Raw genomic sequence first — 22659 nt, forward strand, 5'->3', positions numbered from 1 at the left:
ATTAGAGGTCGCCGGTTCCTCATCAACCTGAAGGGACTGGTTGACGGCCTCGATGAGACTATCTATAGTGCTCTGATAACCTGGCGACTCCAGATCTAGAGGCCCATCAGACTCTGGATCAGAGTCCTGGTCAGAAGAGGTACCTGGGGAGTGAGAGCGGGAAGCGGAGCTAATGGACGCCGAGGCACCGGAGGGCCTGGGGGACGAGCTACGGCCGCTTGTGCCTAGAGTGAGAGCGGCCCCTACAGGCTGAAGATTCCGCAGCCGTAGGGGAAGCATCCTGAATAGGCGGATTAGTGGTCCTGCTCCTGGTTGGATCCCGGAGGGACTCGACAGCTTTAGTCAAAGAAGCCATAGATTGCGAAAGTGACAAAGCCCACTCAGGGGGACTGGTCACCACGGGCTCGTTTGCGGCGGGGGGCTCCTGAGCGCATTTAGGGTCACAAGCATTACACAGGGGAGCAGTATGTCTGCTTGGTAGCACAGTCTGACAGGAGGTGCAAGAAGTGAAGAACACTGTGTTTTTGCAGACTTTTTGGGTTTATGCAGAGACATGCTGTCAGTTAACCTCCATGCAGGGCTGTGGGCACCTGTGCAGCTAGTGAGCGGAGCACTGTGTGCAGGAGTAGGAGGGCCTGTGTCAGTGTGCAGCGCACCTACCCAGGTCCTGTGTCCGGATGCCGCAACGAGACCGGAGAGGGACGCACTCCCTGATTTGGTGGCGTTCTGAGGCTCCTGAGAGACACCAAGATGGCCGCAGAGAGGTGCTTCTCGCAGTGTGCGAGAAGCGCTGAAGCGGTGGGCGGGGCCTCGTGCGTGACGCGCGCAGTGGGCGGAACACAGCCTAGCTAAGGCCGAAGCCGGGGACTAAATTAGCGGTGCCCGGCCGCGAAATGCGGCCGAGCCCGCGGTGCGCTTGGGAGCCCCCTTACCCTATCAGACTCACCGCTTGTGGTCCTCTTCAGGTGAGGTACGAGGGAAGGTGCAGTCAACCTCAATCCACCGCCCTCTTGAAGAGGAGGTGGAGAGGGACTGAGGAGCTCCATGCAGCATCGCTGTTCCACAGTGGTGGTGCAGCGGGAGGGCGGCCGGACTGTGTTCATTGAAAGTGCCTCTGTGTATCCTAAGGGTTCACTCCCCTAGGATTTGACAGGGCTAGGTCACGGCCAAACATCCCACATCGCAGGAAAGGATACAGGGAGTAAACTCGCCGTGCTCGCCTGTTGGTGTTTCGGGGGAGATCGGCCCCCTTAAAAGGGTCTGTCGCCCCCTTCATCCTCTTGCGCAAAGACAAAAATAAAAATTTAAAAATGAAACGTCTGGAAAAATTCAGACGCAGTGTGCCTCCTACGGACACTAAGCAAGAACTGGTATTATCCAGAGCCAGTGGGCGGTGTATACTGCAGAGGAGGAGCTAACCTTTTTTTGTATTTACTTAGTGTCAGCCTCCTAGTGGCAGCAGCATACACCGACGGTCCTGTGTCCCCCAATGTGGCGATGGAGAAAGAAGAGATTTGGAGAGCATTTTCTGTTACCATCCTAGTGTGATTGTATCATACATGTACTCTTATTTATGTGACAGAAAGGTGACATAGAATAAAAAAAATAAAGGACTTACTATGTAGTACTGTGGAAGACGAGTAAGTTTGATGAAGAGCTTGTGTTTGGAAAGATTGCTAATAGGATGGTTGGCAAAGTTTGTCAAATGCAAAGATTCACTGCAGACAGTGGGCAGATGCTTCACAGAATGCTTACAACGCTGCTGTCCAAGCCAGAACCTAAAGGAGAGAAGAAAAAAAATCATAGATCCCGAGTGGGCTCCTATAAAGCAAAAGCTCGCCAATGGAACTGACACAGTAAGTATAAAAGATAGCAAGCACAGATCATACACGACATGCCATCAGTAATACAATTAAAGGGAAGGTGCCATCAAAAAAAAAATTTTTTTCAGAAATTGTAAAAATGTAAAGAATTAATGATTACATTTTCTTAAAAAATATTATCATTTGTTTATAATTTAGTAAAATATGAAAAATAATTTGAAAAGTTTTGGAATTTCCACTTTTAAACACTAGGGGGAGCAGCTGCTGAAATTTCAGAAAAACCTAGTGTACAACTAGCTCACATTACTGCACTGCAGTAATTATGGGCGGAGTCTGCTGACCTGTGTGATGTCTCCTCTCCTCTCCTTATGGGTGTTTGCTAAGGGATTAGAGAGGATGATATTCAGGAACCCAGTGAGCAGCCATTTTGTTGGTGACTGCAGAGTATGGCTGCCGTCACACTATCAGTATTTGGTCAGTATTTTACATCAGTATTTGTAGCCAAAACCAGGAGTGGAACAAATAGAGGAAAAGTATAATAGAAACATCTGCTCCACTTCTGTATTTATCACCCACTCCTGGTTTTAGCTACAAATACTGAGGTAAAATACTGACCAAATACTGCTAGTGGACGGCAGCCTTAGGCTACTTTCACACTAGCGTTGCTGGCTGTACGTTGCAATGCGTCGTTCAGGAGAAAAAACGCATCCTGCAAAGTTGTCTGCAGGATGCGTTTTTTCCCCATAGACTAACATTATCGACGTATTGCCACACATCGCAACTGTCGTGCGACGGTTGCGTCATGTGTTGGTGGACCGCCGCCACAAAAAAGTTACATGTAACGTTTGTTTGTGCGTCGAGTCCACCATTTTCGACCGCGCATGCACGGCAGAAACTCCGCCCCATCCTCCCCAGACCTTACAATGGGGCAGCGGAAGCGTCGTAAGACTGCTTCTGCTGCCCACGTCGGACATTTCTTTCACAGCATGCGTCGGTACACGGGCCCGTACCGACGCGTGTGATTATACTTGACAAGTAGACGGTCACCGAGGATGGCAGGCAGCAAGGATTCTGGGAGATATGTGGTGGAGGGAGCAGGGTGACAGCAGCACAGAGTATTTCAGGAGAGCAGTGTGCTGGTCTATAGGGGCCCCCTGTTTGGTGCGCGGAGCAGCCAGGGATTGTACATAGAGCGCTGTCTTTTATACACATAAAACATTTCTGCGGATTGATGGCCTGGTCTGATCCAGACTTTGCATACAGACCCCATTCCCCTCCTCACCTCCTGTCCTGGTGATGTGTGAAAGCGAGGCGACAGGCGCAGTCTGGGGTGACGCTGGGAAGGAAATGTTGCCATATAGTAACGATAAAAATGAGACCCCTCTCTTCAGCCGCCTCACCAGCCTTCCCCTGACTGCATCTAACTGGAGGTCATGCTTTACCCTCTATTACCCTAGACCCGCGTGCAGGTGCTCAGCCAGAACCACCATAGAATGGGTCCGCTTTCTGAAGATAATACTGCCATAGTGTTCTCACATAATACCGCCATACAGATCACACAATACCACCAGTGTTCTCACATACCGCCATATAGATCACACATAATACCACCAGTGTTCTCACATACCGCCATATAGATCACACATAATACTGCCAGTGTTCTCACATAATACCGCCATATAGATCACACATAATACCACCAGTGTTCTCACATACCGCCATATAGATCACACATAATACTGCCAGTGTTCTCACATAATACCGCCATATAGATCACACAATACCACCAGTGTTCTCACATACCGCCATATAGATCACACATAATACCACCAGTGTTCACATACCGCCATATAGATCACACATAATACCACCAGTGTTCACATACCGCCATATAGATCACACATAATACTGCCAGTGTTTTCACAATATCGCCATATAGATCACACACAATACCACCATATAATTCTCACAATACTGATCAAGCATAATACCACCATACAGATCACATAATACCGTCATATAGATCTCACGTAACGCCATAATACAGCATGACGCCCGCAGCTCCTGTTATCGCACGCATTGAGTTGTGTGTGCAATGGGGAAAGATATGCAGGGGGGAGAGGAGTGCATAGGAGAGGATTAGATACACGGTTCACCAGACAGTATCACACAAGAGAGGATTACATACACGGCTCAGCATAATATCACACAGTATAGGATTAGATACACGGCTCAGCATAATATCACACAGTATAGGATTAGATACACGGCTCAGCAGACAGTATCACACAGGAGAGGATTAGATACACGGCTCAGCATAATATCACAGGAGAGGATTAGATACACGGCTCAGCATAATATCACACAGGAGAGGATTAGATACACGGCTCAGCAGACAGTATCACACAGGAGAGGATTAGATACACGGCTCAGCAGACAGTATCACACAGGAGAGGATTAGATACACGGCTCAGCAGACAGTATCACACAGGAGAGGATTAGATACACGGCTCAGCAGACAGTATCACACAGGAGAGGATTAGATACACGGCTCAGTATAATATCACACAGTATAGGATTAGATGCATGGCTCAGCATAGTATCACACAGGAGAGGATTAGATGCATGGCTCAGCATAGTATCACACAGGAGAGGATTAGATACACGGCTCAGTATAATATCACACAGTATAGGATTAGATGCATGGCTCAGCATAGTATCACACTGGAGAGGATTAGATGCATGGCTCAGCATAATATCACACAGTATAGGATTAGATGCATGGCTCAGCAGACAGTATTACACAGGAGAGGATTAGATAGAGGGGCCAGCAGACAGTATTACACAGGAGAGGATTAGATACATGGCTCAGCACAGTATAGTGAGATGCACGGTCTGATGTCCTGTGAGGAGCTACAGTGAGGCAGGGTCGGAGCAGCACAGAGCCTCCCCCATCCCCCTCTGTTACCTCTCTGCAGCTCCAGATAGAGGACATCAGATGGCAGCACTCCTTCACCCTCTCTAGGGATTACAGCCACACACCAGAGGACAGGGAACGCCGCTGAGTGTGAGGGGAGACAGATGGAGCTGCCCCTCTAACAGCACAGCTCTCAGTCACAGTGGAGCTCACAGGTACACTCCACTGTAGGCTGAAGCAAGATGGCGCCGATCTCCTGCCTCTGCTGTGATGTGGAGACAGCCCAGGGGGCGTGGCCACATCACAGCACAATGATAGCTATGGGGTCGGCTCCCGACTGCAGCCTCCTATGTCCAGGGCAGCCGTATTTTGCACAGTGTAAGTGTCGTGCTGGGACTCTTACACTGCTGCAAAGCAAAATGGCGGCGCCCAGTGGCTGCAAAAATAATTAATAATAAAAAATATATTAAAGTTAAAAAAAATAATTTTGTATTAAAAATAATTGTTTATATAAACAATTATTTTTAATACAAAAACAAAATTGCGGCACCTTCCCTTTAAAAGGAATCTGTCAGCAGGTTTTTGCTATGGAATCTGATAGCAGCATAATGTAAAGACGGAGAGCCTGTTTCCACTTTACTGGACTGCTGTAGTTTTGATATAATCCCTGTTTTGTCTGATGTAGATAAAGCAGATCTAAGGCTATGATCACATGCTGCATTTTTTTTCCACAGACAAAACCTGCCCTCCTGGCAGTAAAGAAGCTACTTACAAAAATCAGGTTTTGTCGTCTCTTGTGCAATACTGATAAGGTTTAGTGCCCCCCCAAAAAAGCGTGATTTTACTTCCTTAGGTTTTTGCACCAAAAAGGCAGCAAAAACTGATACCTGTGTTTTTTGCTATGTTTTTGCACCTACCCATTGTTTCCTATGGGTGAATAAATGCTGCAAACATGCAGAAAAAAAACTTTGAAAAAAGTGACATGCTGCAGTTTTCAAAAACGCAGCAGTTTTCCAAATCAGTCAAGAAAATAAAACCTATGTGTATGCAGGAGATTTCCGAAATATCATGAGGTTTAGCTGGTACTGTAAAGTTCAAACTAAAATTGTAATTAAAAAAGGCAGCAAAAACACAACGTGGGAATGTAGCTTAACCCCTTAGTGACAGAGCCAATTTGGTACTTAATGACCAGGCCAATTTTTGCAATTTTGACCACTGTCACTTTATGAGGTTATAACTCTGGAACGCTTCAACGGATCCCGCTGATTCTGAGATTGTTTTTTCGTGACATATTGTACTTCATGTTAGTGGTAACATTTCTTCGATATTACTTGCGATTATTTATGAAAAAAACGGAAATATGGCGAAAATTTTTAAAATTTTGCAATTTTCAAACTTTGTATTTTTATGCCCTTAAATCAGAGAGATATGTCACGAAAAATAGTTAATAAATAACATTTCCCACATGTCTACTTTACATCAGCACAATTTTGGAAACAAAATTTTTTTTTGTTAGGGCGTTATAAGGGTTAAAAGTTGACCAGCAATTTCTCATTTTTACACCACCATTTTTTTTTTAGGGACCACATCACATTTGAAGTCATTTTGAGGGGTCTATATGATAGAAAATAATGAAGTGTGACACCATTCTAAAAACTACACCCCTCAAGGTTCTCAAAACCACATTCAAGAAGTTTATTAACCCTTTACGTGCTTCACAGGAACTGAAACAATGTGGAAGGAAAAAATGAACATTTAACTTTTTTTTGGAAACATCTTAATTCAGAACCATTTTTTTTATTTTCACAAGTGTAAAAACAGAAATGTAACCATAAATTTTGTTATGCAATTTCTCCTGAATACGCCAATACCCCATATGTTGGGGTAAACCACTGTTAGGGCGCACCGCAGAACTTAGAAGTGAAGGAGTGCCGTTTGACTTTTTCAATGCAGAATTGGCTGGAATTGAGATTGGACTCCATGTCGCGTTTGGAGAGCCCCTGATGTGCCTAATCAGTGGAAACCCCCCACAAGTGACACATTTTGGAAACTAGACCCCTTAAGGAACTTATCTAGATGTGTGGCGAGCACTTTGAACCCCCATGTGCTTCACAGAAGTTTATAACGTAGAGCCGTGAAAAAAAAATTGCACTTTTTCTACAAAAATGATCTTTTTGCCCACAAATTTTTATTTTCACAAGGGTAACAGGAGAAATTAGACCACTAAAGTTGTTGTGCAATTTCTCCTGAGTACGTCGATACCCAATATGTGGGGGTAAACCACTGTTTGGGCGCACCGCAGAGCTTGGAAGAGAAAGAGTGCCGTTTTACGTTTTCAATGTAGAATTGGCTGGAATTGAGATCGGACGCCATGTCGCGTTTGGAGAGCCCCTGATGTGCCTAAACAGTAGAAACCCTCCACAAGTGACCCCATTTTGGAAACTAGACCCCCCCAAGGAACTTATCTAGATGTGTGGTGAGAACTTTGAATGCCCAAGTGCTTCACAGAAGTTTAGAATGCAGAGTCGTGAAAATAAAAAATATTTTTTTTTCCACAAAAAAGATATTGTAGCCCCCAAGTTTTTATTTTCACAAGGGTAACAGGAGAAATTGGACTGCAATAGTTGTTGTCCAATTTATCCCGAGTACGCTGATGCGCCATATGTGGGGGTAAACCACTGTTTGGGCGCACGGCAGAGCTCGGAAGGGAAGGAGCGCCTTTTTGGAATGCAGACTTTGATAGAATGGTCTGTGGGCATTATGTTGCGATTGCAGAGCCCCTGATGTAACTAATCTGTAGTAACCCCCCACAAGTGACCCCATTTTGGAAACTAGACCCCCCCCAAGGAACTTATCTAGATGTGTGGTGAGAACTTTGAATGCCCAAGTGCTTCACAGAAGTTTAGAATGCAGAGTCGTGAAAATAAAAAATATTTTTTTTTCCACAAAAAAGATTTTGTAGCACCCAAGTTTTTATGTTCACAAGGGTAACAAGAGAAATTGGACCCCAGAAGTTGTTGTCCAATTTATCCCGAGTACGCTGATGCCCCATATGTGGGGGTAACCCACTGTTTGGGCGCACGGCAGAGCTCAGAAGGGAGGGAGCACCATTTGACTTTTTGAGCGCAAAATTGGCTGTCGTGTTTGGAGACCCCCTGATGTACCTAAACAGTGGAAACCCCCCAATTCTAGCTCCAACCCTAACCCCAACACACCCCTAACCCTAATCCCAACCTGATCCATAATCCTAATCACTAACCCTAACCATAATCACAACCCTTACCCCAAAACAACCCTAATGTCAACCCTAACCATAACCCTAATCAAACCCTAAATCCAACACACCCCTAATCCTAATCTCAACCCTAACCTCAAACCTAACCCTAATCCCAATACACCCCTAATCACAACCCTAACCTTAACCCTAATCCCAAACCTAACCCTAATCCCAAGCGTAACCCTAATGCCAACCCTAACCCTAATACCAACCCTAATCCAAACCCTAATCCCAGCTCTAACCCTAACTTTAGCCCCAACCCTAGCCCTAACTTTAGCCCCAACCCTAACCCTAAGGCTACTTTCACACTTGCGTCGTTTGGCATTCCGTCGCAATCCGTCGTTTTGGACAAGAAACGGATCCTGCAAATGTGCCCGCAGGATGCGTTTTTTGCCCATAGACTTGTATTGCCGACGGATCGTGACGGATGGCCACACGTCGCGTCCGTCGTGCACTGGATCAGTTGTGTTTTGGCGGAGCGTCAGCACAAAAAAACGTTCAATGAAACGTTTTTTTGTACGTCGCATCCGCCATTTCTGACCGCGCATGCGTGGCCGTAACTCCGCCCCCTCCTCCCCAGGACATAGATTGGGCAGCGGATGCGTTGAAAAACTACAGCTGCTGCCCACGTTGTGCACAATTTTCACAACGTGCGTCGGTATGTAGGGCCGACGCATTGCGACGGCCCCGTACCGACGTAAGTGTGAAAGAAGTCTAACCCTAAGTTTAGCCCCAACCCTAACCCTAAATTTAGCCCCAACCCTAACCCTAAATTTAGCCCCAACCCTAGCCCTAACCCTAGCCCTACCCCTAGCCCTACCCCTAACCCTACCCCTAACCCTACCCCTAACCCTAATTTTAGCCCCAACTGCTGTTCTCCTGCCGGCCGGCAGATGGAGGCAGATGGCGGGCGCACTGGGCATGCGTCCGCCATGTTCTTCTGCCGGCGGCCAGGAGGAGCAGCAAGAGGATCCAGGGACCTAGGTGAGTATGCTAGGGTCCCCGAATCCCCCTATTTCTCTGTCCTCTGATGTGCGATCACATCAGAGGACAGAGAATTACACTTTACTTTTTTTTTTTTTTTGCGGTCGCCGGTAAACAGTTAATTACCGGCGATCGCAAAACAAGGGTCGGTAATACCGACCCCGATCATGCTCTTTGGGGTCTCGGCTACCCCCGGCAGCCGAGACCCCAAAGATTCTCCCGGTGCCGGCCGGCGGGCGCACTGCGCATGCGCCCGCCATTTTGAAGATGGCGGCGCCCACCGGGAGACACGAGGAGCATCGGGGGAGCTAGGTGAGTATTGGGGGGCCACCTGGGACCCCTTTTCTCTGTCCTCCGATGTGCGATCACATCGGAGGACAGAGAAATTAAAAAGAGATCGCTTTTTTTTTTTGCGATCGCCGGTAAACGGTTAATTACCGGCGATCGCAAATGCGGTGTGGGTTAAAAACCCCCCGAATCATGTTCTCTGGGGTCTCGGCTACCCTCGGCAGCCGAGACCCCGGAGAAAATTGGCCTCTGGGGGGCGCTATGGACTTTTTCCACAGCGCCGTTAATTAACGGCGCTGTGGTTTAAGCACCCTTAGCGGCCGCCGTTAAAAGGCGTATCGGCGGTCGCTAAGGGGTTAAGACATTTGGGTTGTGGATGACTTCGCCCCCACTAATGATTGGCAGCTTCCGGTGTACACCAAATCAGTGGTGGGGGATGGGTTACACAGATTAGTCTCAATGGCCTGCACAAAACATCTAAAGGTACCGTCACATTTAGCGACGCTGCATCGATATAGACAACGATGCCGATCGCTGCAGCGTCGCGGTTTAGGTCGCTGGAGAGACGTCAAACACTGGCAAGGCAGAACGATGCAGGAGCGATCCAGTGATGTAACGGCGACTCACTTATCGTTCTCGCTGGTTGTTAGCTCCATGTAAAAACATTGCAGGCATCGTTGCTTTTGCTGTCAAACATGACGAATCACGCCGACCTGACGACCAAATAAAGTTCCAGACTTTCAGCGATGACCAGCGATGTCACAGCGGGATCCTGATCGCTGCTGCGTGTCAAACACAACGAGATCGCTATCCAGGACGCTGCAACGTCACGGATCGTTGTCGTTCTCGTTGTAAGGTTGTTGAGTGTGAAGGTACCTTAATCGAGTAGTTTCATCTCCTGCTCATTAAACATTGATTGCATTTAAACTACAGCACACAGCCTAATAAGCGACACATGCCTGGAAACAGGCTCACTGCCTGTACATCATGCTGCTCTCAGATTGAATAGCAAAAACCTGCTGACAGATTCTTTTTAACAAAATAATAACTGAAAAAGATAACATTTCCTTTCTGTATTCTTGATCTAGTAAACTTGATATCGATAACACTTACTTAAGCTGCTGTAGCCAAGGGATTATTTTTTTCATCTCATCATTGATGGATTTCTCAATATCATCTAACGTGGTCTGGTCTACAGTAGAAAATATTATATTTTGTTAATACAATCATTTAACACATGTGTAATATATATATATCTACTATATAATTGTCTAAGGGTCACTTCCGTCTGCCTGTCTGTCCAGGAAATAGGGATTTTTGTGTACTCACCGTAAAATCCTTTTCTCCGAGCCATTCATTGGGGGACACAGACCGTGGGGGGTGTATGCTGCTGCCAATAAGAGGCTGACACTAAGTGATACAAAAAAAAGTTAGCTCCTCCCCTGCAGTATACACCCTCCTGCTGGCTCTCAGCTAACCAGTTCGGTGCAAAAGCAGTAGGAGATCAATAACAATATATGAGCGTATAGCATGTCATATTCTAAAAAACAAGCATAAGCTAATAACAGGGTGGGAGCTGTGTCCCCCAATGAATGGCTCGGAGAAAAGGATTTTACGGTGAGTACACAAAAATCCCTATTTCTCCTTCGCCTCATTGGGGGACACAGACCGTGGGACGTCCCAAAGCAGTCCCTGGGTGGGGACAACAATAGATCAGGCCCTGTTTAACCGCTACTTACAAGTGCGCCACCGCGGCCTGCAGAGTCCGCCTGCCCAGACTCACATCTGTGGAAGTGTGGGAATTATAGTGCTTCAAGAATGCATGCGGACTGGACGAATCCGCAAGCTTGCAGGCGTGCCTTGCTGACGCCTGGTGCCTAGAACCCTTGATAGACAGGGAGATAGGCTGACATCTAGCATGGAAGGACTCTTGGATGGTGAAAAGAATTCACCATGTTATCATGGTCAAGGAAACGGCTAAACACTTCCTGAAAATGTCAGGAAGATTTCCTCTACCGTCAGGAAGCCCAAATAAAACGTCCAACCTTCAGAAGGACGCCGTCCTCAAGACGTACCTACTCAGAGCACTCACTTCGTCCAGAATATGGGTGATCTTATTCTATTTTGTGGACTGGAGCCAGAAGAGATGAGGGAAGAACTATGCCCTCATAACAGTGGTAATACAGTACCACCTTGGTAACAAGGGATGGAGATGGCCTGAGGACAACCTTGCCTCGAAGGTAATAAGGGAAAAAAGTCTGAAAGAGCAGAGAAGCTAGCTCCGAAGACTCGTCAGAGTTAGAATATCGCAGAGGAGAACGGGACGACTTTCCCTGATAGTAAAGTCTGCCCGGATGAAAAACAAGCCTACTGTAAGGCTCCTAGGAATAATAAGGTCCCAATGATCTAACGGTATGCGATAGGGAAGAACTACGTGTGAAAACTCCCTGTGAGAAAGTCCCTACTTGCAGTTGTGCTGCGATAAGGCGAGAAGATACTAGCTCCGCAAACAAAAAACGGACGTGGTCAGTGCGGATCTCTGAGGATCACTGGGGCCCCTTTCTGCTTCCGAAAGGCTTTCGGAAGCAGTGGAAGGGGAGTTATGAAAACTGGTACCACGGCAGAACCAGAGCATGGAGAGCGATGGCTCTTGGATCTCGAGGCCGAACCACGAACTCAAGTACATTGGCCTTCAGTCTGGATGTCATCCCACCTACAACTGGAGATCTCCAGTAAGGACAGATCTGATGGAAGACTTCGGGGTGAAGTTCCCACTGACTTGAGGCGGAACCCTGACGGCTGAATTTGTTTGCCGTTCAGAGTTCTACTTCTGGGGTATATACTGCCGAGATCACCGAATAATAGACTTCGGCCCATCAGAGAAAGTGAGGTACCTCGGTCATGGCGCCTGACCGTGGGTACCTGCTAGATGACTGACGTAAGGCACCGCCGTGGCATTATCCAATTGAATTCGGATAGGGTGACCCGCCAGAAGGCAGTGGACCTGCTGTAAGACTACCGTTCGGATCTCCAGAACAATGATGGGGAGAAGAAGACTGGCATTGGTAGTTACTAATAACCATTGAACCGGGAGAAAGGCCCTGGATGAAGAAGGAGCTCAGAGACTATTGTCTGAAAGTCTGCATGACTTCCGTTTTCTAGATGCCTGTATGTTTCTAGACGCCTGCACGTTTCTAGAATACTTGCGGCCCCTGCTAGCCGACGGCTCCCATGTAGGAAAGGGACCATGTATATTGGTCCTGCGAGCACTCCAAACACAGAGGGTACACAGAGGGATTCAATCTCTTGGTCAGATAACCATGGATTGGTCAGTGAAGAAGTCCACTGAGGGGAACTAGAGGATAAAGCTGGGGTCGGCGGCGGAGGGCTCCTCGGACTGATCAAGCGCCATTAAGACCAGGGAATACGGGTCATGCGCCTTTAAGACCGGGGAATACTGGTCATGCGCCTTTAAGACCGGGGAATACTGGTCATGGGCCTTTAAGACCAGAGAATACTGGTCATGCGCCTTTAAGACCAGAGAATACTGGTCATGCGCCTTTAAGACCAGAGAATACTGGTCATGCGCCTTTAAGACCAGAGAATACTGGCCATGCACCTTTAAGACCAGAGAATACTGGTCATGCACCTTTAAGACCAGAGAATACTGGTCATGCACCTTTAAGACCAGAGAATACTGGTCATGCGCCTTTAAGACCAGAGAACACTGGTCATGCGCCTTTAAGACCAGAGAATACTGGTCATGCACGTTTAAGACCAGAGAATACTGGTCATGCACCTTTAAGACCAGAGAATACTGGTCATGCACCTTTAAGACCAGAGAATACTGGTCATGCACCTTTAAGACCAGAGAATACTGGTCGTGCACCTTTAAGACCAGAGAATACTGGTCGTGCACCTTTAAGACCAGAGAATACTGGTCGTGCACCTTTAAGACCAGAGAATACTGGTCGTGCACCTTTAAGACCAGAGAATACTGGTCGTGCACCTTTAAGACCAGAGAATACTGGTCATACATCTTTAAGACCAGAGAATACTGGTCATGCACCTTTAAGACCAGGGAATACTGGTCATGCGCCTTTAAGACTGGGAATACTGGCCAAATGCCTTTAAGACCAGGAGGTACTTCCTTACCCGGGTACTGATGTAGAGTCGATGTGCCCCTTTAATGCAAAAATACTGACACCCCAGTGTGAGCTGGCCGGGTGGACCAAGATGGCCACCGGGAGCTGCAGAATTGATAAAATCTCGCAGAGAGCGAGAAGCGCCAATTTGGGGGGCGGAGCCACAGACACGATGTTGAATAGGCCTAAGCCGGCGGACGTCACCAGTGGGTCGTTCCAGGCAAGACTTCCAGGATGCGGCCTACAAATCAGCCGAAGCCAGGGGCTACATTTTTGCAGCCATCCAGAGCGTTACCTCAGAGAGGTGGGCCACAGGGAAGTGGCTGAGGCTGCCTGTCAGCATGTGACTATCCCACTGAAGATGGATCCACTCACCATTGGTGCGCGTCCCGGCATGGAGCCGCCGCGGAGGTGGGTTTCAGCGCTGTTCTGTGCAGCGTGGACGGTGCAGGGATAAGCCTCAATCCATCATCCCTTTGTTAGGGAGGTGGAGAGGAACCGTCCGCCTCCTTGTGCCATCCGCTTTCACAGTGGTGGGACAGTGGGGGCCGCTCGGACGCCATAGAGAGGGGCCTCTGTACAGCCACGGAGTTCAGTCCGGGTGGACAGGGCCCGTTGTCCGGCATTAGGCCTGGCTCCAGAAGAGGATACATGGAGGCGACACTCCATGTGGTCACCTGCTGCTGGTGTGGGGAGATCGGGACCATGAAAGGAACCGTCGCCCCTGAAGTGAGCTCAGGCATGGCTTCCCACGTCGCAGGAAAGGGTACGGGAAGGTGACACTCGCCGTGCTCGCCTGTTGATGGTTCGGGGGAGATCGGAACCTTGAAAGGAACCGTCGCCCCCTTCACTCCGTTAATTAAAAAATAAAAATTTACAGAAAAGTAAACAATAAAATAAAAACGTTGGGGTCTGAAACAGACCCATGTGCCTCCTACAGACACTAAGCAAGAACTGGTTAGCTGAGAGCCAGCAGGAGGGTGTATACTGCAGGGGAGATCACTTTTTTTTGTATCACTTAGTGTCAGCCTCCTATTGGCAGCAGCATACACCCCCCACGGTCTGTGTCCCCCAATGAGGCGAAAGAGAAATCCCGCGTCGCTGATTGGTCACAGCGACGGGCACAGTGTGGCGGCAAAATGGCCGCTCCTTCCTCCCCGCAGTCAGTGCCCGCTCCATACTCCCCTCCAGTCAGCACTCACACAGGGTTAATGGCAGCGTTAACGGACCGCGTTATGCCGCGGTGTAACGCACTCCGTTAACGCTGCTATTAACCCTGTGTGACCAACTTTTTACTATTGATGCTGCCTATGTAGCATCAATAGTAAAAAGATCTAATGTTAAAAATAATTAAAAAAATACTTATATACTCACCCTCTGACGGCCCCCGGATCCAGTCCAGGCATTTCCCACTCCTCGCGCGCCGCTACGGTCCTCAGAATGCAATGCAGCAATGACCGGAGATGACGTAGCGGTCTTGCGAGACCGTTACATAATCACGTGTTATTGCCGCTTGGGACCAGAGCGGCGCGCGAGGAGCAGGAAAGGCCTGGGCTGGATCCGGGGGCCGTCGGAGGGTGAGTATAGAACTATTTTTTATTTTAATTCTTTTTTTTTAACAGGGATATGGTGCCCACATTGCTATATACTGCGTGGGCTGTGTTATATACTATGTGGGCAGTGTTATATACTGCGTAGGCTGTGTTATATACTACATCGGCTGTGCAATATAATACGTGCCTGTGCTATATACTACGTGGGCTGTGTAATATACTACGTGGCTGTGTAATATACTGCGTGGGCTGTGTAATATACTGCGTGGGCTGTGTAATATTCTGCGTGGGCTGTGTAATATTCTGCGTGGGCTGTGTAATATACTGCGTTGTGCAATATACTGCGTGGGCTGTGCTATATACTGCGTCGGCTGTGCAATATACTATGTGGCTGTGCAATATACTACATGGGCTGTGCTATAGATGACGGGGACTGTGCAATATACTACGTGGCTGTGCAATATACTGCGTGGCTGTGCAATATACTACTTGGCTGTGCAATATACTACGTGGGACTACGTGGGCTGTGTTATATACTGCATGAGCTGTTTTATATACTACGTCGGCTGTGCAATATACTACGTGGGCTGTGTAATATATTACATGGCTGTAATATACTGCGTAGGCTGTACTATATACTGCGTGGGCTGTGTAATATACTACGTGGGCTGTGCAATATACTACGTGGACTGTGCTACATACTACATGGGCTGTGTTATACACTAAGTGGGCTGTGTTATATACTACGTGGCTGTATTATATACTACGTGAGCTGTTATATACTACGTGGCTGTGTTATATGATATGTGGGCTGCGATATACTACTTGGCTGTGCTATATACTACGTGGCCGGCCGCGAACAATCAGCGACAGGCGCGAATTGGCGCAGGATTTGAACCACGCTTCGCTAATTGGTCGCGCCCTGCCAGCTGAATTCTGTGTATTCATTGTATTATTCTAAAATCTTCATAAATAAACTACACTTATATTCTAGAATACCCGATGCGTTAGAATCGGGCCACCATCTAGTAATATATATATGTAATATATATATGTAGTATATGTTATATATATATATATATATATATATATATATATATATATATATATGAGTATATGTATGTATGTATATGTGTATATATATATATATATATATATATATATATATATATATACATATATATATATATATATATATACATATATATATATATATATATATATATATATATACACACACACACACACACACACACACACACACACACATACACACACACAATCCATACATAAAAGAACCTAATTCTTACCAAATCCATAAAGCATGAGCTGGAACATTCCTGAATGGAGATCTACGAATACATGAAGACACTCTGAACGTCCGCATGGCTCTAGAATGGGGATGACTAGGGTTGGCAGGGCAGTTTCCACAAATGCTGCAAGACAAAAAGAAACCCTTGATAAAAACTATAAGTATATATTATGTATAAATGTAGTCATTGCCAGAACAGATATTCCTACTGGGTTTTAGCTCATCATAACAGCGGATGTTTATTTACTGTACTAAAAAGATGGATTTATGGGGGGGGGGGGAAACAAAAGATTACATTTACATTTTACTAGTTTCTACAGTACAAACATAATCCAATGCCCTTTTCAGGTAAAGGTGTTGACTTTTATTTTTCAATCATTGCAGAAGAATGAAATGAAGTATAGACATCCACATGTGGACAAAATCGTTGGTACCCTTCTGTTAAAGTAGGAAAACTCCACAATTGTCACTGAAATAAACTTGAACCTGACAAAAGTAATTTTCAATTTACATAAATCCAATGAAGGTGGCCTTGACAAAATGAGGATCCCCTAAGTTCTTAAAAAAAAAATAAAAAAAATATATATATGGCACACAATCCCAGCGGCGTACAAGCGCTGGCTTCACTCTCCTCTTCTATGGACATAATTGACTGCAGCCACAGCTCTCACTACCTCCGAAAATCTTGATCTGTCTGAAGGAGAGGGGAGTGAAGTCAGCGTTGATTGACATGTCCCACAAGCCCTGGGAGAGCTAGTACTGGAGTTAGAAGAAGTTGGGACACGGCGAGCCTATGACTGCCCATCAGATTCTTCAAAACTGGTGACGTTTCGTAATCCAGAAAAGTAACTCAAGTCCCTGAATGGAATAACATTTCTGGAGAGAGAGGTGCACACCAATGAATCGCCAACTTTAATTATTTGGGCCAAGGATACTAATGAATTTTTATTAATTGTAAAATAATTCAGGTCTTGGCACCAATTTGGTCAAGTACTGTATATACTCGAGTATAAGCCAACCCGAGTATAAGCCGACCCCTAATTTTGCCACAAAAAACTGGGAAAACTTAATGACTCGAGTATAAGGCTAGGGTGGGAAATGCAGCAGCTACCGGTAAATGTCAAAAGTAAAAATAGATACCAATAAAAGTAAAATTAAGTGAGACATCAGTAGGTTAAGTGTTTTTGAATATCCATATTGAATATCCCCTATGGGAGGTGGAGCCGCATATTCATTACTGTAATGAGCGGAACCATGTGACCGCTCAGTACAGGAAGACGTTGGGGCGCCGAGAAGCCAGGAACTTGCAGGGACCGCGCCAGGAGCAGGTGAGTATAATTAGACAGCCCCCGCTCCCCCACCGACCCCTGGGTATGACTCGAGCATAAGCCAAGAGGGGGACTTTCAGCCAAAAAAAATGGGCTGAAAATCTCGGCTTATACTCGAGTATATATGGTAAACTTGTAGGTGTTATTAAAGGCACATATAAAAATAAAAAGTAAATCAAGAACATTAGGTGTAAAAATACCTACAGTTGTCGTTTGGGTTAAAATTCTTTAAGATGGCTTTTAGCTCCTGTAACTTCTGATGTGATCGAGCATGAACACTGTCAATTAGCAGTTTTTCTATAGACAAATGGTCAATCTATAAAACATGAAAAGATGATTGATAGGTAATCATACTGCATAAATAATAAAGAAAACAACTGATGAGAACCAACGTACCCGCATGGCTCTTTCTATTAATTTAGAATCACAAGTTGGCAGTGGAGGCTCATGGGAAATTTGCAATGGTTTCGAACCATCGCTTTCATCAATCTTTATGGTGACCTTGTGAACAGAAGCTGTCCCTGTTTTTCTTCCCAATACCTGTTGGCTATAAAGAAAAAAAAAACAAAAAAAAACAAACATTATAAAATAAAATGAATTACATGTAAAAAAAATATAATAAATTAACTGATGCATCATATCCTAATACAAAAAAGTACAACTCTGCAGTTTACCTAGAAAAAGCATTAAGCTACTTACTGGTAGCAGCATTTTTCGGAGGCCCATGACAGCACTACGAGAGAGGGGATCCGCCCTTCAGGAACAGGAAACCTACAGATACAAAAGGGCGGCACCTCTCCCCATGCATCAGTTGTATATTAGAGCCTGAGAGGACTACCGCGGTTAGTAGCACACAAACATACATTATATACAGTTTATGTACAAAAATAATCCATCATATTGAACTATATACCACACGTGAGATCTATCTATCTCATTATATATACTATAGGAAGTGCAACCCCCACGTGAATAGGGAGGGAACTAAGGGTGCTGTCATGGGCCTCCGAAAAATGCTGCTACCAGTAAGTAGCTTAATGCTTTATTCGGACTCCCATGACAGCACTACGAGAGAATTACAGAGATGTAAACTGCCTTAGGGAGGGACTATAGCCTGTAGCACCCTTAACCCGAAGGTGAGATCAGAAGAGCACCCCAAGTCCAACCTATAGTGCTTGAAAAAGGTGGAAGGGGATGACCACGTAGCCGCCTTACATATCTGGTCGATGGAAACTCCAGATCTTTCAGCCCAGGATGTAGCCATGGCCCGGGTGGAATGTGCCCTCAGATTCTGCGGAACAGGACTTCCACCTGCAGTATAAGCCAGAGAGATAGCCTCCCTAATCCACTTCGCTAACGTGCACTTTGACACTCTAAGACCTTTTCTGGGACCTTGGAAGGATAGAAACAAAGCCTCCTCTCTCTTCCAAGCATCAGTGACTGATATATATTCTAAGAGACATCTCCTAACATCTAACGTATGGAGTAACTCTTCTTTGGAATTAGAAGGATTAGGGAGAAATGATGGTAGAACTATCTCCTGAGATCTATGAAAATCTGAGGCCACTTTCGGTAAATAAGCTGGATCTGGTCTGAGGACTACTCTGTCCTGTAGAAACTCTGTATAGGGGGACAGCCTAGAAAGAGCCTGTATGTCTCCTACCCTACGAGCAGATGTAATTGCCACCAAAAATGCTGTTTTGAGGGATAGTAATTTAAGTGAGGCTGAATGTAAAGGCTCAAACGGTTCTTTAGTCAAAGCAGAGAGGACTAGATTGAGATCCCAAGGCATTGACCTATTCTTGTGTATAGGTCTGGACCTACTAGCTGCTTTGATGAACCTTGATACCCAATAATTACCAGCAATGTTACAAGAAAATAGGGCCCCTAGGGCTGAGACTTGTACTTTTAGCGTACTCGTGGATAGATTTAGCTCTAGCCCTCTCTGCAGGAATTCTAGAATCTGGTTAATTGGTAAACCCTCTTCGATATTAAAATTTGAAGAGGCCAGAAACTTCCTCCAAGTTCTAGAGTAGATCTTAGTTGTTATGAGTTTTCTACTCTTCATAAGGGTATCAATGAGATTTGGAGAAAATCCTCTGTTTTTTAACAGTGACCTCTCAAAGACCATGCCGTCAAATGGAGACCCTTCACTTGTGGATGGTTGATCGGACCTTGATGAAGTAGGTCCGGGATGTCCGGCAGTACCCAGGGGTCTTCCACCGACATGGTCCTGAGCCAGGAGAACCAAGCTCTTCGGGGCCAGAACGGAGCGATCAGTATGATTCTCGCTTGATCCTCCCTTATCTTTCTGACCACCAGAGGCAACAGGTTTAGCGGGGGGAACGCATAAGCCAACCGGAAATCCCATCTGATCAGGAAGGCATCCACTGCCAGCGGATATTCCCTGGGATTCAAGGAACAGAATATTTTCGTTTTTCTGTTGTCCTTGCTGGCAAATAAGTCCACCTCTGGATGACCCCACCTGCGGACAATTTGGTTGAAGATTTTTGAGTTCAGAGACCATTCTCCTTGTCTTAAGGTGTTTCGACTTAGAAAGTCCGCCCTTATATTTTCCTTCCCTTTTATATGCACTGCTGTTAAAGATAGAAAATGGTTTTCCGCTATCTGGAGCAGGCGGTCCGCTATTTCCATCAGGAACTCGGAGCGTGTTCCACCTTGGTGATTCACGTAGGCCACTGCCACCTGGTTGTCGGAGAGGATTTTGACATGGTGACCCTGTAGATACACGAGGAGTTCCTTAATTGAGAATTCAATTGCCATCAACTCCTTCTGATTGGAAGAGGCTGATGTTTGGGGGTCCCATAGACCCTGGACTACCACGTCACCCATGTGAGCCCCCCACCCCATGGGGCTGGCGTCTGTTGTGATTACCCGAGTCACCTGAGTCACCCAGGGAACTCCTGCTGACAGATTGTCTTCCTCTAGCCACCATCTAAGAGATGTAAGAACCCCTGGACTCAATGTCATCTGACCTTGCAAGGAACCCTGTAAGACCCTATCATAATGTAGTACGTCAAACTGTAAAGGCCTGGAGTGGAACTGGGCCCAACGGACGGCGGGGATACAGGAAGTTAGGGAACCTAACAAAGACATAGCCTGTCTAAGGGTCATGGATGGTTTATTAATTGCTTTTAACACCTGTTGTTGGATATGAAGCAATTTATCAGGCGGAAGACAGCATTGTTGGGACTCGGAATTTAACAGCAGCCCTAGGAACCTCTGGGTCTTTAGGGGTTGCAATCGGGATTTATCATAATTTATGATCCAGCCCAGATTTTCCAGTTTAAATATAGCTGTTTTAACCTGAGCCAGGCAATGGTCTGCTGAGTTCCCCACTATTAGGAAATCATCCAGATAAGGAACAATGAGAATATCGGATTCACGTAAGTGCGCCATAACCTCCGCAACTACTTTAGTAAATACCCGGGGAGACATTGAGAGGCCGAAGGGAAGGGCTCTAAATTGAAAATGGCGAACAATACCTCCCATAGACACCGCCACACGTAGAAACTTCTGGAAGTTTTCGTGGATAGGAACATGATAGTATGCATCCTTTAAGTCCACAACTACCATGAAGCAGTGTTTAAACAACATCTTTATTGCGGAACTGATTGACTCCATTTTAAACGTGTTATTAACCAGGTATTCATTAAGGGATTTAAGATTGATAATAGTCCTGAACGACTTGTCTGGTTTTTGAATCAAAAAAAGAGGAGAGTAGAATCCTCTTCCTCTCTCTGACTCCGGAACCTCAATCAGTACATTTTTACGGCATAAAGTCATGACCTCTGACTCTAAGGCCGTCTGCTCAATAGTGGAGGAACGCAAGGGGGTTAGCATAAACTTATCACGAGGCCAATGAACAAATTCCAATTTTAGGCCTTCCGATACAATACCTCGGACCCAGACACTATTCGTGATGTTAGTCCAAGCGGAAGAGAAGGTTGACAATCTCCCTCCCACAGGGATTGCTAGTCATTGGTCTGGTTTCTTACGTTCTTTTGAGGAACGGCGAAACATGTAACCCGTACCTCTCCTGCGTCTATCCTCCCATCTAAAATTTTCTCTAGAGGGTGAGGATGCGCGCTTCCTTCCACGACCAAATCTCCTTCTGTTAAATGGACGCCGGTAAGAGGCTGATGACAAATTAGGAAATTTCTTCTTATCATCTCCAGCCTTTTCGAGCAGCTCATCCAAGGTTGGCCCAAAGAGATATTCCCCTTTACATGGGATAGCGCATAATTTGGATCTTGACTGGATATCCCCCGACCAACACTTCAACCATAAGGCTCTACGAGCCGCGTTGGAGAGTCCTGCTGCTCTGGCCGCCATTCTGACCGAGTCCACCGACGCGTCCGACAAGAAAGCCGCAGCATCCTGAATCACTGGAAGCGCACCTAGAATAGAATTCCTGGAGGCGCCTTCTTTAAGCTGGGATTCCAACTGTTCCAACCAGACCATTAGGGATCTGGCTGTACAAGTCGCAGCCACTGCTGGCCTCAAGGATCCGGCTGCCATCTCCCACGTACCCTTAAGGAAGATCTCCGCCTTCCTGTCAAGAGGGTCTTTAAGGGACCCCATGTCCTCGAAAGGTAAAGCTGCTTTCTTAGATGCCTTCGCCACCGCCGCATCTAATTTAGGGGCCTTGTCCCAGGTATCCACATCCGTATCTTCAAAGGGATACCTGCGCTTTAAAGCCGGTGGCAAAGAACCTTTCTTCTCCGGTTTTTTCCATTCCCGGAGAATCAGGTCTTGAATCTTATCAATCACCGGGAAGGATCTGCGTTTCTTGTGTTCCAAGCCGCTGAACATTAGCTCCTGACGGGAAAGCTGAGTCTTAGGCTCTTCTAGGCCCATCGTACCTCTGACCGACTTGACTAACTTATCCACCCGGTCCAGAGGCAGACAGAATCGGCCAGATTCCTCTTCTGATGACGAGGAAGAGAGATTTGAGCGAAAAGAACCTTCCTCTTTATCTTCCTCTGACGAATCAGAGATCACCGAGGCT

General features: G+C 46.3%; 1 protein-coding gene across 2 annotated transcripts in view; it reads right to left on the reverse strand.

Moving 5' to 3' along the window:
* Positions 1 to 22659, reverse strand: part of MED14 (mediator complex subunit 14) — an 87986-nt gene that overhangs the window by 45015 nt on the left and 20312 nt on the right. For both annotated transcript variants that reach the window (XM_069761628.1, XM_069761627.1), the window contains exons 9-13: positions 18024 to 18174; positions 17832 to 17943; positions 16298 to 16423; positions 10403 to 10481; positions 1619 to 1778 (exon numbers count right to left, since the gene is read on the reverse strand). In XM_069761628.1, coding sequence (XP_069617729.1) covers positions 1619 to 1778; positions 10403 to 10481; positions 16298 to 16423; positions 17832 to 17943; positions 18024 to 18174 — 628 coding nt within the window. The remainder of the gene's footprint in view (positions 1 to 1618; positions 1779 to 10402; positions 10482 to 16297; positions 16424 to 17831; positions 17944 to 18023; positions 18175 to 22659) is intronic.

The sequence above is a fragment of the Ranitomeya imitator genome, chromosome 3 (assembly GCF_032444005.1).
Source record: "Ranitomeya imitator isolate aRanImi1 chromosome 3, aRanImi1.pri, whole genome shotgun sequence".
In the NCBI taxonomy this organism is placed as follows: Eukaryota; Metazoa; Chordata; class Amphibia; order Anura; family Dendrobatidae; genus Ranitomeya; species Ranitomeya imitator.